Genomic DNA, 17,394 nt, shown 5'->3' with positions numbered 1-17,394 from the left:
AGTTCTTTCAGCATTACAAAACTTGTTGGAAATTGTTTGGAGAATTTTCAAAGTAAGTTTTCTATACTTTTTTATTCATCTCCATAGTCACAGTGCTACTCAAAGGTTATCTTAAATAGCTGCATGCAGTGGAGGAATCATAGAGAGATCACATGAAACACAGCCTGGTTTCTGGAAAAGAGGGATATTCAGCTCCTCCTCTGTACCATTACTCTACCATTTTGATCTCTTCTGGGACATCAAATACTGAAAATAGCGCGGAAAGCATTTGGCTCAACATCTATATCTATATATCATGAAGACTACCATACAATGCAGGTGCTTTAAATCTATCCCGACTTGAAAATGTAAGCTACATAATGCCAAAAAATGTCATTACAATGTAAGCATTGCACATAGCCATATACCTAAACTCCTTCCAGGGTTCATTCCACACTGAAAACTGAAGATTAAATGTACTGCCTCATACACATTACACCATTAATTTTGTATTATAAATCAAAGGATATATATATATATATATTTCCACTGGATTAACTTCCTCAGCCAGGTAGTGGTATGGTAAGATAAGATGTAGTACCGGCACAGGGGAATCAAATCATCCTGAATTTAGTTTGGCTCAAAGACTTACGGAAGTACAACCTCAGCTGACAATGACACTTAGGGATGTGAGTTGTTCTGGGCAAATTTTTGCTTCCCTACTGAACAGGGAAAGACATTGGAGGAAAGTTCCTAAATTATTTACTCAAATATACTAAAAGCAACAAAATATATTTTTCTTAAAACACAGACACACCAAGCACAGTTGCCCATTACAGCAGTACAGATTTTGTTTGACAATTATTGGCAAGATGGAAGGACTTACTGCTTCAGTTTTATTCTGGGTCTTGACTTACGAAGTCACAAAACCCTAAAATAACAAAGTTTCCTTACCTGTGTACCAGCTGCTTGCGGCTTACACAAATAGCAGTTTCATAGTCATGAGTGACACACACTTTATGGGGGCTGCACTTCACCTTCAGACATGGATCTTTGGATGGATCAAGAGCTATAAAAAAACAAACACCAAAAAAGAAAGTTAGATATGCATATGAAGTTATCTCATGTCTGACTTGACAAGTGGTTGGAACAAATATTCCCATATCTGCATGAATAAATACTTTGCCACTTTGTGGTATGTGCCATTGTTTGCAGACTGCGAGTTAAATAGAGATGTTTAAGTAGCAGGGTAGATGTAGTGCTTAAAGATTCTTATTACTGAACAGTGTTCTGAGTCTAGCTTGGCATTCAAATTAATATTAGACGTTGTACGTTAGGAAGAAGTGCTGGTGTTCTAGGCACTGGAACAGCCTCTGGAGCAGCCTCTTGGTCCCTATAGAAGCAGACACATTTGTTGTCCTGCCTATGTGCAAGACTAGCTGCTCCTGCCAAGTTTCTACAGACTACTTCCTTAAATAAGTGGTGATTTGGTAATCTTTCAAATGAAAAAAGAGGAGTGATACAGTGTTATGCTGGATACCACTCCAATTAGAGCACTGATCCCACCAGAGAAAATCTCTTATAAATACTTTTCTGCAATCAAGTTCTATTTGAAAGTCTATCTATCTAAATTTATTCTCTAACAAAAGGATGCTTCTAAAGATCAGCAATAAGACATATCTGCCAGGATGAATTACAAATACTCAAAAAATGGTTATGTGAATACTCAGAAGTGAAGTTACTGCCATAAATAGAATTTTCACCTTTGTTTAACAATGATTTTTAGATTTTTTTTTTTAATATTATTTTGCCACAGATTTGAATTTCTGTTCCTCTTTAAGCTGTCCTTAAATCCCCTGTTTTACCTTCCCCCTTCCTCCCCACATACGGGCAATTTTTAGAATTGGGCAACTCTTAGATTCATTTTTGGGACTGTGTAAAGATCTTACTGCAAATTATGGTAACTGAACTTCTCACTTTTACCAAATGAAAAGGGAAACTTTTAGAGGATACTATTTAAAGTACAAGAACTTTCAGTTTGCTAAGCACCAAATTTCTTTATGTGACAGTAAATGTACTTCCAATAAGCATGGGATTCTTCTGTTTTTCCTGCAGTGCTGAAGTGTTGCAGCTGTTCTGTGTTGGTTTAAGCAGCCACAGCTACAAGGTTTTACCACATAAACACCCATGACACGTTTATGATGGGCAGTTGTGCATCACTGATGCACATGAATTTTTAAACAAAACTCTCCAGGATGTTTGAATGTCCTACAAGCAATGCCCATGGTGTGATAGGATAGGTATGGTTATACTCAGTTTTGAAAGTCAAATAAAGTTTGGCATAAATAAGAGAATAAGAATTTTTTCATACTAAATTTTTCTCTAATTGAAGAATTATATCCATTTCTTGAGCTCCTTAGGCCTTCTAAGGCAACAAAAATGCATACACTTCTGAAGTATGTATATTCTGAAAAAGCACCACACAATATATTATTGTTAAAAAAGAACAACAAAAACAAACCAAAAAAACTTTGAAATATTTGCAATAAGGAATGGCCTGTTCAAAAAGACAAGTATTGTCGAATGGTCAACAGTATGAAGCACAGGAATGTGACAGGATATGGTTAGAAATTCCAGTAGCTATTTCCTTTTAAACCAGGCCTCAAAGACTCTCTACCTCAGTGTCTTACTTCTGAAACTTGAAAAAGAATAATAATACCGGCAATAATAATAAATAAAGCATTTAAGCACTTGTGTGTAGTGTAAATTATTTCATTCATGGTGGAAAAACTCATGAAGATCCTTAAATGGAACAAACTATAGAAGTGTAATTAATTATTCATTACAAACAGCCGGTTCAAGATAGTAGGAGGAAGTTTGTTAAATACAAGCAAAGCTGTGGGCTTTGCCAGAAGACAGCAAAAAAAAAAAACCCACAATCTGGATTATTACTTCTTGAGTTTTTTTTCCAGTATGCGATCTATCTGAACACAAAAGGTCAAAAATGGGATTTATATGCCTGCAAAGTTTTTCAACATTTTAAGTAAGTTTGGAAGGCTGCTCTACTGCTTAGTAATACAAGCGCTATGGAGAGAACTTTTAAAAAGAAACAATTTCTTAAATATTTCTTAAATATATCCATCCCAGGAGACGGCTGGCTGAAATACAGGGAAATATAATACTGCATGTCTCTCAGCATGAACATTTTCAGAAGCTTTTCATTCCGTGAAAATTCCTGGCTTTTTTATCTTGGCTCAAAAGTCTTACTGTTCATCACTGAGATGCTTCTGCTACTGACATTTGTTTTCTAGCTAACTGTCCCGGTACCCTGAACTCTGAAGTTTCTTCCTGTCTGGAAGAGCACAAGTGAAGAAATGTTTAGAATGGCTAAGTTTCTGCTTCAACGGTTACTGCAATTTGTAGGAAATTGTACCCTCTTGGTCTGTTAGCTTTATAGGTCAGCTCATTGCACGGCAAAAGGGAAAGGCTTTCGTCTGTACACAGTGACCCAAAACCTATCCCAGGCCATTTATACAAGATGCAGATGCAGAATCAGAATTGCTATTATTCAGAGGCAGAAGATATGCATTCCTTTTTTTTTTTTTTTTTTTTTTAAGTCAAGAGTTTATTACACATAGCAACCTGAGTTTCCTATTAAAACTATAAATCTCCTGTGGTTTGCTCATAGACATATTAGAATAATTGGGAAACAATAAACATGAAGGATTGCATCAGATCATCAACAACCTCCACATGGTATGTTGGCAGCTTTTTCCAATACCGAAAGGACTCCAGACACCAGTTGCATCCCAAATCCCTTCCCTTGCTCTTTCCACAAAGGAGACCAGAGAACGTTTGCCTATGAACTGTGCACACTTTTCTCTCCCCTCCATGTACCCTTCACCAGAGGCTGTGAGTTAGTGATATAAATCAGCATTGGACAAAGACCTAACAACATTGTTTGAGACACTTTTCTATTACGTTTCGTGTTTTTATATATTACCACTATAGAAGAAGACTTATGACTTGGAGGGAACTCCTTAGTTCAAGCAAGGGCAGTACAGGGAAAAGCTGCTCTATAAGGTTGTGCTGTTGCTGTGGGTCATGTGTTAATCGCAAGAATAAATTTATTTTTCACACATTTGACTTTAAAAGGGTGATAACAAATAAATACTTTCAGTGTGTTACAGCAATGGATGTGCAATCCTGCAGAAACTGTACAACTAGTTCACAGCAAGATTTATGAGCTTGATTTTGTTTTTATGACCATTTGTTTGGGGGAAGAGAGTAATTTCAAGCTTAGCTGTTTAGTAGAGCTGAAACAAACTACAATCGAAAAGAAATGGCATTATGTAAATATTGTGCTTTTTTTTTTCCTCCCCGAAATTGCCTGACAATAAGTATTATGATCACTCAATGACAAAAATACTTCTGCATAATGAAATGTCAACAGCAGTTGCGTTTATGCAATCCCCTTTAAACCATTTTGACTATATGAGAAAAGAACATCTGTTGAGAAAGGTATGATGAACTGGAAAATGGGACCTCCTGTCTTCGATGCAGGGATCCTAGTGCATATTTTAAGGCAAAAGAGATTGATACTAAAACTAAGTCTCTCACTTAAATGATGTGTTACATTATAGGTGTGTATGCCAATATTATTATGTAGTACTGGATTCCGGCAATAATCTACAAATAAGCACTGGAAGGGAGGCACAGATCCTGGCTGTACAAGCAGCAGCTAGAGCCTGGCAGTGAGAAAGCTGTGAAGGCTGCTCTGGGCAGGGGAGGAAGGCTGACTCCTCACCCAGCTTCCTTCCCACCCAGCAAAAAGCTCAAATGGCAGCGAGCATCAAACTTCAGATCTAAGAGGCAACATTTCAAACTGGCATCTTGTCTCCACTTGTAACATGGTGACAGCCAAAGGGAGCGTGTGATCAAAGCAGCCAAGAAGTGACTTGCAGGAATTACTATGTGCTTCATGAAAGCGGTCGTAGAGCAAACGTGTAAGAAACCGTGCAGCCAGCTTAAGCATGTATTAATAAAAATCTCTACAACCTTCGCCCTTGTTTTTTTTTTGCTAGGAAAACAGCATGTTTTCAACATATGATGGCTAACATATGGCTAAAAGCAGTTTTGGTTTTAACGTTTCAGCTGTTTGAAGTAAACCATAGATTTCCCCCCTGCATTAGAGCTTCTATTCAGCTTTAAAGTAGCTGAATTTGTGCTTGTTTTTCCTTAATGTGAATATGGCCACACATATATTGTCTTAAAGAGCACTCAGGTGAAAGGTGCTCAGCTTCTCTGTGAACAAGCTATGGTTTTCAGTGTTATAGAGGTGAACTTCAACCAGCCCCATGCTGAGGTTACGCTGGCAGTGGAACTTAATCCAAGTGCAATGGGATTGCCCTACCACCCTTCTATAAGCAAAACAGCTAAGTAAGGCTGTGATTGACTTCCAGACTTCTAGAGCCATTCAGAAGGTTTCTAATGATAACCTTATGAAAATAAATATTTTCCTGTTTTACAAGTTGGTATGTGACTACATCGAATGGTTAAGACTGTCTTGTTTACTGGAGTTGGTTCTAACATTTGTTCTCAGTACTGTTAATAGTTCTAGTTTAAAAAACGGTATTTAATAATAGATTATGATCCCTCCCTTCTCGCCCCCCCGTCAATTACAAGTAATTTCTAATGGTTTTTATTCCATTTCTGCAAATCTGGGCATAAATCATTTTGCTTCATTAGAGAGAAAACTGGTGTTAACCCTCCCCCTAGTCTAGGCGAGAACATCTCTTCAATTAACAGGCTCAGATATGGAAGTCTCTCTTTCTCTCTTGCATGCTTTCTCTGCTTTCTTTCCATGTAATTACTCAGAACAATTTGCATACAGAAATCAATTCTGCTGAAAATTAATTACCATAGGCCTGAATGTTTCAAACATGTATGTGAATTATTTTCACTAAATGCAATTTCTCTAGGCAGTTAAACAATAACATCTCAAACTGTCAGCATTTATTCCATCTCTGCCTAGTATTTTTGTATAGTTTTGATTTAGAGTACCCTAACATTAGAGTGGCTGAAGATGTTGGTATAGTGGACAAAAACATCTTTTTTTCATTTTTACAGGCACTTTCAAAATCATTTCTTATCCTGACATATAATTTCTTTTGACATTGCTGAGGGCCATGCAGGGCAAAAGATGCTTTAAAGGATTCTACAGATTTCCTTTCCAACGCAAAGTTAAGAACCTGAGTAGTACAAATTTCCTTGACAAATATACAGAAATCTGATGCAGTGACCATATGTGAAGAAAAGAAAAAAAAGATAGGACTTCAAGCAAGGAAATAAACTCCCACTGGTGGATGTGATTATCAGTCACAACCATCAACGCAGGTATTTGGTTAGCAACTAGTAAAGAGACATGTACAAGACCAAAGCTGATTTTCTAGAGAGTCATAAAAGAGAAGCTCCTACTTTGATTTCTGGCAATGAACAGTTATGATTTATATCTCACTATACTGCAAATGTATCTCAAATATTTTCCTACTCTGGGACAAGTTTTTAATATTTCACATACTTAGGTATGTTTAGCTAATGCATTTATCTTTTGAATACCTTCTTTGGAATCTGAAACAAACACACATACAAATATCCACTGGAAAAAGAAAAGAAAAAAAAAAAGCTGTCAAAACCATCTACATATTTGCTCTGTTTTCCAGCTAGCATCAGGTGCACTTTTCACAAACATCTCTCCTGCCTCAAAGGCAGAGCTTCCACCAACATGCAAGCACAGACCACTCACACTGGTTTAATAATCTGTCATCAGTGCCATAATGTTTGTCTAAATTCCAAGCACTTTCACTATATGATAATTTGTGCTTGCATGAGTCATAGCTGAGAGCATGTTTCTGCACAAAGTGGTAAGATGAAGGCCAAACAGACCTAAAAAAAGCAAAGACAGAAGGACATTGGTCATTCAATCACTAATTCCAAGAAGTAGTGAGGGTACAAAAACAACCCCATTCTCAGGGACTCACAGGGCTTTGGCATAGGCTTAATGAGAGCAGATCTATGGCTTTTGTCTTGGAGTCCCCAAACCCCTGGGGTGATCCAGTGTCAAGCTTCCTGGGATGGCAGTGGGGAGCTTCAAAAGATTGTTCTAACGTGTAGTTGGTAGAACAGGAGAAAACCTCTGCTTCTGCCTTGCAGGGAGGACACAGTTGAAGATTTAAAAAAAAAAAAAAAAATCAAAACCATGCAAAACTTCAAATCATTATTAAGAAAAAAAAGTGTATTTAAAATAACCTTGAGATTTTTGAACATGTGTAGTTGACAGTCCTGCAGTAACTCTGAAACATCAGATATAATTCATTTCACAAACTGATCTAGACCATTTCTGCTTTCAGTTACACTGGAGTAAATCATTTATTCAGTGGGATTTCGTTTAATACAAATTATTTTAGTCCAAGGCCAAATGAAAATAGAACAGTTTACAGCTTCTTCTGAAAATAATATTTTGAATTATTAATGCATAATTAAAGATACACCTCTCCCATTTTAGATGAATACCAATATTTGGATTTGCTTGATGAGTTGCATCATATTTCATGAAAAAGTCCTTTAACAGTTCTGAAGCAGTTGTATTTTATGCTTTAACTGAAGCAATAATATAATGGGAAAAAACTACCAAGACTTAATTCAGATAGCTAGTTTCTGAAATACTGAACTTTCTTACAACTTTGATTAAAAACTATAATGCTTTGCAATTCTTTGAACTATATGAGTAGGAAAAAAAAAACAACTCCAAATTTAATTGAAATAAATACCTCTGAATATAGATATAGAACTGCTGTGTTCTTAGAGAACATTCTCCTACCAATCAAATTTTATCATTCTTCAGTAGATATGTCATTAAATCTCATTTGAAAACATGACTGACGTATGTTAATTCTTATATATATTTTTAGAGGTAATGCAGAAGTAAAATTATATGATGGTTAGTACTGATTCCATCAAGAAACAGGAAGAAACTAAGGACCAAATTATTGATTTTATGAATCAGTATTTTGGTAGGCATAATTACAATTAATTTCTAACACAGCATTATAGAGAGTGAGGCACACAACAGGAATTCTGGATAGGAATTCTCTGAAGGGCTGGTGAGGTTGCTGTTGGCCGACAGACTGAACATCAGTGTAGTGCACGTACAGCAGGTCCTGGCCAGGCACCCTGGCTATCTCCACATACTTGTATTTAAACATCGAACTAGAGAAGAGGATCAGCCATGGAAAAGAGAAAAACTCCACTTGTTCCACTGAGTTCCTTCGGTTATTTGCTAAGACAAATGCAACAGAATTTGGCCCCAAACATTATCAACTCTTGAGTACAACCTGCAGGAGCTCATTTTGTGTTTATAAGGTACATCACAGATAGCATTCCTTCAAAGAGCGTGCTGTGGAAGAACTGCCAACTTTACTCTTGTTCTTAGGACATGAGCTGATGTGCCGTGGTTGTCCTAGTCAGTGGTGCAAGAAGGAAAGGACACTCTTATGTTGTGCTCTTGGTGCTATCGTTGCCTTTTTCATGACCTGGGATAAATGAGTTGGACACTCTGTGTCTCCCTCTCTTTTCCAGCATTTAAAATGGGGATAGTAATACCACCTGTCTTTAAAATCATCCTCAGACTCTTGTAAGGCATCACAGAATATGACTGACTTGTACTGTAATGATTTTAAAACAGCCGAATTGTGCAGAGCTAAGAGCTGTTTCATGTTCATTTATGACAGCCTGATGGTCTCCATGGAAACATGGGCAAAGCATCATTTCTACATCAACAGAGGAAGATTTGTTTCCATATTACATTAGTTTTAGTGTGCACTGAGCAAAACAAACACAAAAATAAGAGATTTGACAGATTGATTTCATTATGGAAAAAGCATTTTCAGTCCTATTACATGAAAGTAGTCCCTGTCAACCTGATACCACAGTGGAAAACCTTGCAAGACGGGCACCATTCTGCAGAACACTCCTGGATTAGGGATAAAAATAGAAAAATCACAGACTTACAAGTTTAGAAGTAAAGAAATTATTGTCAGAAAAAAAAAACACTAGAATTAGAATGTTATAGGGATTTTAACCACGAGACATGAAGCAAGCAAACAAACAAAAAGCCTGCGGAACAAGTACTGCTGCTGCTATGTGTGGTTTGTGCAATAACCAAGAAATCTGTACCACAAAAAATACAGAAGTGTGAATTATCTAGGGGCTGCCTAACTTCATAGATTGGTGCCTAATGTTATTTTTATTGCTTTTGAGAGGGATTAACTAAGCAGGAAAAGATCAAGCTCCTCTGTGGATAATCAGTTAGTCATAAAAGTGATATCCAGAAGAGGCTAGGATGGAAAATAAATGAAAGGACAAACACCTATCCTGGATGGTTCTAAAATACAGTCAATATAAATACAGCAAAGAAATTCCTTCACCTACCATGAGTTTAACGGAAACAATTTGTGCAAAAATCACTGAATATCTAATACCATTGCTCACTCTACAGTGCAAGAGGGAAGCTCTAATGTGAAACAAATAAAGACAAAAATTCATCAACTACAAAACCATTTAGAAAAATTAACCTCACACGGCTGGAATTGACCAGCAATAGCAGCAACTGTGCCAAAGGCAGAAGTTTTGAGACTGAAAGTTTCTAAACAGTAGGAGATTGGTGACTTTTGTGCACAGAATGAAATGAAAGGGTAAAATAAGCAGCTAATTTATTTAGGAAGGAAAGGAAAAGCACATAGTCAAATAGGCTGGAAGACAGAAAGTGGTCTCAAGGTAGAGCATTCGAATTGCAATTTAGAAGTATCTCGTGGTAGGACGGTAATCTAAAATATGAAGTTATAGGACTTGTACATCCCAGCAGAGCAACATGTGCAGAAGGCAAAAAATAAGAAAACCCAAACTATTGTGTTGTTTCTACTGTTTTTTCTTTATGTTTCTGAACAACTACACATTGATGAAGACATCATCTGATAAAAAAGAAATGCTATTTCCTTTGCCTAATACTTATTAAAATAATTCTGAAGAAAGATCCTTTATGAAGAATTAAAGTTTGAGCAGTTGCTTGTGGACACTTGAGTAACTGTCTGGAATAACTAAAATGTTGTTTTGTCCTTTTCCCACTGAAAAAGAGCCCAGGTTGCCTCGGGCAATACAACAGCAAATTCTGTAACTTTGCACTCAGCATGGTAGCGAAAATATACTTCTACAACAGAGGAACAACTGTTCATAAGAGAATTGCTTGCTTTCTGGAACATCTAGGCAAGAAATGCCATCAAAAAGAGCAAGCCTCCTGAGTTATGAAGTAACACTGAATTATTCAGGGTTCCCAATGTACATGTTACTTTTTATTAGAACAAAGATAAAACATAGAATTCTAATAAAAAGGAACCATGTATATCAGTAACCTTGAATAATTTGCACATAAAGTAAACTAGGCATTGTGAACTGGGTTTTACTTCTTTACAGGGAATATATAATGTATTTCCAGAGCCAATTTGTCTGATCTATCTGTAAACCTATCTGGAGGCATTGCCCCAAATTTGAGATAGTGTATTATGAAGAGCAAGAAATAATGTTACAGTGGTTTGGGGATGGGAAATGGGAGAGGACACTAGCAGGAACTATCACTATAATTCTAAATGAATTAATTCCATCTTGATCTGAAAAGATGTAAATGTTACCAGCAAACAGTATCCCCTTCTATGCTTCACCATTCCCAGTAAATACAGAAAACCCAAGAGGATAAGCAGTGGATCTCAGAATCGAAGGAAAACCAAACAATACCAGATGCTTTTCCAGTCTCAAGGAAGATCCTTGTTGAAAAATGACAGTCAGAAGACAGTAACAGAGTAGCTATGACCTTCATATTCAGGGAAAAAAAAAAAAAAAAGAAAAAAAAGAAAACCCAAACAGTTCCATATATATAAATGTGCTGTGATGTTAAGGGAGCTGTGTTTCAGTTCAATTTATCCATCCCACTGCTTCTTCTGACAAATATATTCCTATTTGCTTTTAACCAGCAAATTGAGATTTTAATAAGGGTGCATCACTACAAAGAGGTTTTCTCTGCAGCAAAAAGTGGGCTGAGAAAGCTGTACAGTAAGACAGAATGACAATGAGGGAACATTTCTGCCCGTCTGATTCTTCCTCCCTCCCCTGTGGAGTTTGCAATACCCCCAGTGTTACTTGGGCTGACAGTGAATTGGAAAAGGATTTTAGCTTGATTTTATGACAGTCAAACATTAAAATCTGTCCAGATAAACTCTATCATGATGACTGAATTTGTATTTATAATTTGGGCAAGTTCAGTTTTGTTTTTCCAGATGATTTCTTAATACTTTCCAAGACAGAGTTGCTGCAAGAAAACCTAACCCAGATTTTTCACCCACTCTAAGTCACACCAGAGCAGAGTGCAGACAACCTGAACATGAACAACACAGGAGAAAAAATAAGTGATTCTGCCCATAATGCTTGAGAACCATTATGTTAAACTTGGAAGCAGGGAGTTGATGTTTCAGCTCGGGGTATTTAATTCAACTACTTACATAATTGTCCTTTGCTCTTTCATAGAAGATACACATGCATACAAAAACGTGAAGACTTTCAAAAACATAATGAAGGAAAATATCAGTATCTGAATGCGTTCCTGCATGTGCATGTCTGGTATAAATGAGCTATGAGGATATACCATGAGAACTCTGATTATACAGCAACTGCCTTTGTACTAATGTGCAAGTCCTAATGAGGGAATTCCGTTCCTTCTTCCTCATATAGTATCAATTTCATGCCCTACAGGTTTTCAAATGGCCCACAAATCTTGATATATATATATATATTTATTTTTTTTCTCTAAAGCAAGGCTACAATATAAGGGCTTTTAATATGAGCTGAACAGTCAACAACAGTCAAGATATTTATTAGGCACAATAGGCTTCTTTAAACACAGAAGAATCTATATGAGACACGGTCATTAGTATGTGTGCAGCCTTCACTATGGGCTCTCAGTATTTGCTAAAGGCGGATGGCTGTGCACTGATGTGAATACACAGAAACAAATTTCTTAAGGGCTTGGCAAACACTTCAAAACAATACGGCATCAAAGTGCCAATACCATTGTTTCAGAAGAAAGATCCTTCTTTCCTCCTGTGAGTAGACTGTCTCAGTAGCTTCTCTATGGAATTTTGCATCAAGATAATTAATTTAGCTGTTTCTCAGGCTACAGGTTGATTTGAAATTCAGCCACAGGTAATTCGTTAGTGTGTCTAAATTTCACATCACTTAGCTACTTTTTCAGGTGGATTTCTGGATCATTTGGTTTTATAATGAAACAGGACAAAGCTGAAAGGCTGGGGCTAGAGTGGCTTTACTGACCCTCACCACTTACATGCAGCTGACGAGGAAGCTTGGCAGGCTTATAACCGCAAATACAGAAGACAGCATTTTTACTGGCAGCAGACTGTCATAATTTTGTAGTGAAATAAAATGATCATGTAGTCTCTATTTTCTGTAAGTAACCTCAAATAAGTTTTCTTCATGCTTAAAATCCCAGAGTGCTGATCCTCTGAAATGCCGTTTAGCTACAGCTTACTCTGATGGCATTAACCGGTAGCCTTAAAAAATGCCATAGAAATGTCAACATCCTCGAAGAGCCATTACCTGTACGTGAAGAACTAAGTGCCTGTACCAGAGAACTTGCAAATTTAAAAATGGCCATATTCTTACAGATGCTTCTGCTTTAATGAGGAGATACAGAGACCAGTGGAAGCTCTGCTCTCTTTAGGATCAGGATTTCACATTTTGTTTTTAAATAGGACTGCTATGAAGGCAGAAAAACTGGAGGCTTACCTAAACAGCAGCCTTGGTCACTTGCAGGATTAAGATATTTCCACTTTATTGCTGACATATTTTTTGGGGGGGAAAAAAAATCACAAACTAAAAAGAAACCAACAGAAATACAACAACAGCAGACACAAACATTCTTGCGACCATGGTAAAATTGATTGCTTGGCAATATATATTACCATTCTCACTATGTTCTGGAAGAGAAAATGGAAGTCAAACATAAGGGACAATATAGGCTCATGACCCTATCTATACCTGCTGTTATGTTCCTCTATCTTTGTTGCTCATACTTAAAAGTGCTGTCAGAAAGATACTGGACTAACTAGAATCTTTCGTTCTTACCCATTGCAGCAGTTTCCATGTAATGAATAATTCACATCTACTTATTCACTTAAAGTGCTGAATGCTGGGACTTACAACAAGATAATTAGCTAATAAAGAATAGTGGATTTGTTGCATGCGTAGGTTATTTGTTACTCCAAATTAATGTAAAGATGACAATGTGCATTCATATAGAACATATAGGCAAGCAATGTAGGAAGTAATCTTAAAGGCTACTACCTTTAAGCTACATAACTACCAACATCTAGTTAATGCATATAACTTTAAAATGATGTTAAAATTTGTCCAATGCTACAATTGTATATGTGTAATCGCCATGCGATGTATACCATTATACTGTTGGAAATGATCCCATATCTTTCTGCAGCTGGGATCTGAGATGGTGAAAACCACAACTGATCACACTGTTTTTCAAAACAGAAGCTTTTGGCCCTATGTAAGAAGAAGATAAAGTGGAAGCCATTTTATTTGATTAGATAACACACTTAATTAGAGTTATATCATCCATCAACATTTAAAAGCTTCTAGACTCCTTTTACCATTCCTTTGAGATTAAGTGTGCCTATTAGCAACTGTCCTCGGTCATACCTTAAGAACATACAAACGCAGAATACAGGCTCAGATTTAGTGGGAACAGATATAAAGTCCTAAATGGACTATTGCTGCCCATTAATGATGTCTCAGGCTATGCCCACACTCCCATGTCTAGTTGTTTCCTCTCCAGCACCATGATTTTTTCAAGTTCAATGCAAAGAAATAATATATGTATATATTTCATTGTATTAGAAAGGCAAGAGTGCAGTCAGTATTTTGGTAACATTTGAAAAAAAGTATTTAAGACATGATTTGTACATCGCAGAAAAGGAATAGGGCACGAGGCCATCTGTCTTCCAACTGAAACTGATACAGGCCTTGATAGAGTTACACTGGGGATCTGGCTTAAGAGAGCTGGCAAGAAATGAAAACAAATGTGGAATAGTTAACGAAGCAGAATGTGCGTATGCATTAACCAGTGTGATAGCCTGTGTTGACTCTGAAACAAATATATGTGCTCTTCTTGTAGGAGCTACACAAACTCCTGAGGCAAATCTTTAGCAGAGAACACCTACTTAAACAGCCCCCAAGTAATGCTTAATGTGATGTGAAAATCAGAAGGCCCCATGCATTGCTAACGGTGCATCATTCAGTTGAAAAAAATCAATCAAACAAACAAAAAGTTAAAAAAAATAACAATGAGCTAGTGCCTTTGGGGATGAATGAGACAGACAGAAGTTCCAAAAGACAAAAGTACCAGAAATTCTTCTGGAGTGTTGCATCTTCTCTGGACCCACTGACTGAACAGTATCTCTAGCACATGCATTACTCGAGAGTTTCAAATGCAAGTGAAGTACTACAGAAATGCTCTGTTTCAACATGCCAGTATGTTTTGATGCTTTAATCACAGATTGTCTACTTGTTGACATAAAATAATCCTAATCTTCCCAACTAAAGTTTAGCCCAGATCCCATTTGTTAATTCAGCTCACAGCCAGCACCTAACTCATCCCTAGGCTACGCTCTTATCTTTGAAGAAAGACTTGCTCATTTCACTTGAAATGACTCAGAGGATGCAAAATACCATTAAGTTACTGAAAATCTAGTTGTTCCATAATTTTTCCTGCTGGATTAAGCATGTGTTAAATTTACTTACCAACATGACCTTCTTTTATTATAACTTGACATCTTATCTTATCAGTACTGCCTTGAAGTATTGACCTGGGATATGCTGCTAATGTTTATTTTGGCAGCGGGGGGTGGGAGATGGGTGGAATTTCATTAATTAGCCACCAACCAAATATTCTGCCAAGAGGGAACAATTATAATTGATACTACATTTCCTAGATGAGCCTGCAAATAGCACAGAGGCAAGAACCAACATCTATAGCTCATTAAGATCTTAACTGTGGGACTGCAGGATAAAAATTAAATTCTGGCCTAACTAAATACATCATTCCAATGAAATCTATAACCCACAATACCTCTTACAAATCACTTAGAAATCAAAAGCATCATCTGTCCACTACTCAGAAGAAAAAAAAAGTGTCCTTGCTGCTTCCTGACAACTGAATGAATCATTTTGCACTGTATTAGACTACAAGCAGCACACTATCCTGTAACCTGTTTCAGCTGAGGGCTGGTATGTTTTATCTACAAACAGTAACTTCAAATGGACTAAATAAGTATCTTAAGATCATGTGAATATATCCAGAGATTGCAGAGATTGCTGTTGAGCTCATGTGATATGATTTTGAATGTACCGAAGAATTAGAACTGTATTCTGGTACCTTATCTATAAAATAGGGCTGACAAGTATGCCTTGAATTTATTATTCTGAAAATTGATGAAATGTATCAAAAACAGCTGGTCAACAAGCTTGGATTCGGTGGCATTGCACATCCATGTGATCTTGATACAAGTGCAAGTTTCATCTCAGCAACTTCCCTTGCCTGTAGTCCCCTATTTTCAGTCCCCCATCACCTGTCCCATGGTGCATGAATTCTGTACATGAAAATACAGCACTAGGCAGCAATTCCAAGATGCCAGGATTTGGCGTTCAAGGTTCTAAACTGTTACATTGATGATACACTTAATTAAAAGATAATAAATACCAAGGACAGTATTTTAAGGGACGACGAATACATAACAAACTTACCCCAAAACTGGGACAAGTTATCTGTGAATCTGATTCAAACTCTTATTCCAGGTGGCTGGCTGAACACCTGCTTTGGAAAATCTGTTGTGTGGAAAGGGAATACCCACAGCTTTTCTCTGCAGGGGCTGCTGATGGTGATGGGAACTGCCATTTCAATAGCACACTTTCAAGCTGAAGCATTTTTTGTAATAACTAAGACAATTTGAAGTGCTTGGTGTTTATTTCACGTAAGGGAGTACAGTCTCCTAATATATTCTGTTCCACATTTCCTTAGAAACTATATAATCCAAAGGGAAAAAATACATAAATGTAAGATTCTCCATTTGAGACTAAAACAATGAAAACATTTAGATCACTTAAATCTGACTCACTCACATTTCCATTTAAATAAATAAATAAATATATCTAAAATTCTCATGTGTTTCACAACTACCAGTTGGGAAATGATGTTGATGTAGAAATGTCAAGTCATAAACATACGAGGTTGGAAACCATCCCACCTCATATTAGATTCCCACACTGTAGATATCTGAAACTTAGCCACTCTTCTGACTTCTTTGACAGCTAACTTGAGAGGAAATGCACCCCAGAGTACCCATTTGCTTGTACCAATGAGAAACAGAATTCAGACGAGATCTACAGAAAGAGACACTTAAATGTAGATAGATGCATCCCAATTGCTGTGATGAACTACCCTACTGATAGTGCAACAATCCTTTGGGGAAAACATGAGATGACTTTGGTTGGCTCCCAAATTATTGAGGTAATGCTATCAAAAATATTTCATTGTTAATGATGCTACCATGAAAAAAAAAATCATCTAGAAGGAGGCTTACACAATTTACTGAGCACACTGCTTCTTTAATAAGTAATAATGGAACTTGTTGATGTATTGCTGACTAAATGTGAAGCATAAATGCTAAGTGCTTTTGAAACATTTTTTTGATGAGTCGTTGAAGAAAACCTACCCCATTTCAGCCTTTTCAGGTAATTTTAAAAGTAGTTTCCTTAGATGGGGAGGCAGAGAGGGGTATGTTTACCATTATTACTTATTAAAGAAGCTGTGTTCTCAGCCATGTACCTGAAATCGAAGGACCTGTCCCTGCATATCTTCTGAGGTTGGAGGCTTAAAAGCCAGGTAGGCAGTATTATGGATTCCCTGTTTAAACTATGTAAGTTACGGAGACTTTCTCAACCTAAGCTTTTATGCTTCACTTATCTATCAGAGTTGGTAGCTTGTTAAGATAGATACAGCCTAACATCGTTACCACCTCAGAAAGATTTAAAATTTCTTTGGTAATCCTTCAAGAACCTTACGAAATTGCAGTAGCTGCACTCTGGCTTGTGGAAAAATGAAAGCAAGAGGTTTATCAGTCTTAGGCAAGGAAATACGGAGAACAAAAGGCAGAATTAGGCAGAGAATTAAAATATCTCTGGTTGTGACTTCTGTACTTGTTCACTAAAATGTGCTTCACTGTC

The 17,394-nt window shown here is 36.9% G+C and overlaps 1 protein-coding gene across 2 annotated transcripts in view; it reads right to left on the bottom strand.

The window, feature by feature from the left end:
- SPOCK1 (SPARC (osteonectin), cwcv and kazal like domains proteoglycan 1) overlaps positions 1–17,394 on the bottom strand; it is a 289,273-nt gene that overhangs the window by 120,898 nt on the left and 150,981 nt on the right. For both annotated transcript variants that reach the window (XM_066977321.1, XM_066977322.1), the window contains one exon: positions 934–1,048. In XM_066977321.1, coding sequence (XP_066833422.1) covers positions 934–1,048 — 115 coding nt within the window. The remainder of the gene's footprint in view (positions 1–933; positions 1,049–17,394) is intronic.

Source organism: Anser cygnoides, chromosome 14, assembly GCF_040182565.1.
Source record: "Anser cygnoides isolate HZ-2024a breed goose chromosome 14, Taihu_goose_T2T_genome, whole genome shotgun sequence".
NCBI classification, from domain to species: Eukaryota; Metazoa; Chordata; class Aves; order Anseriformes; family Anatidae; genus Anser; species Anser cygnoides.
The sequence above is the reverse complement of the archived record's forward strand: the minus strand, read 5'-3'. Positions and strand labels throughout refer to the sequence as shown.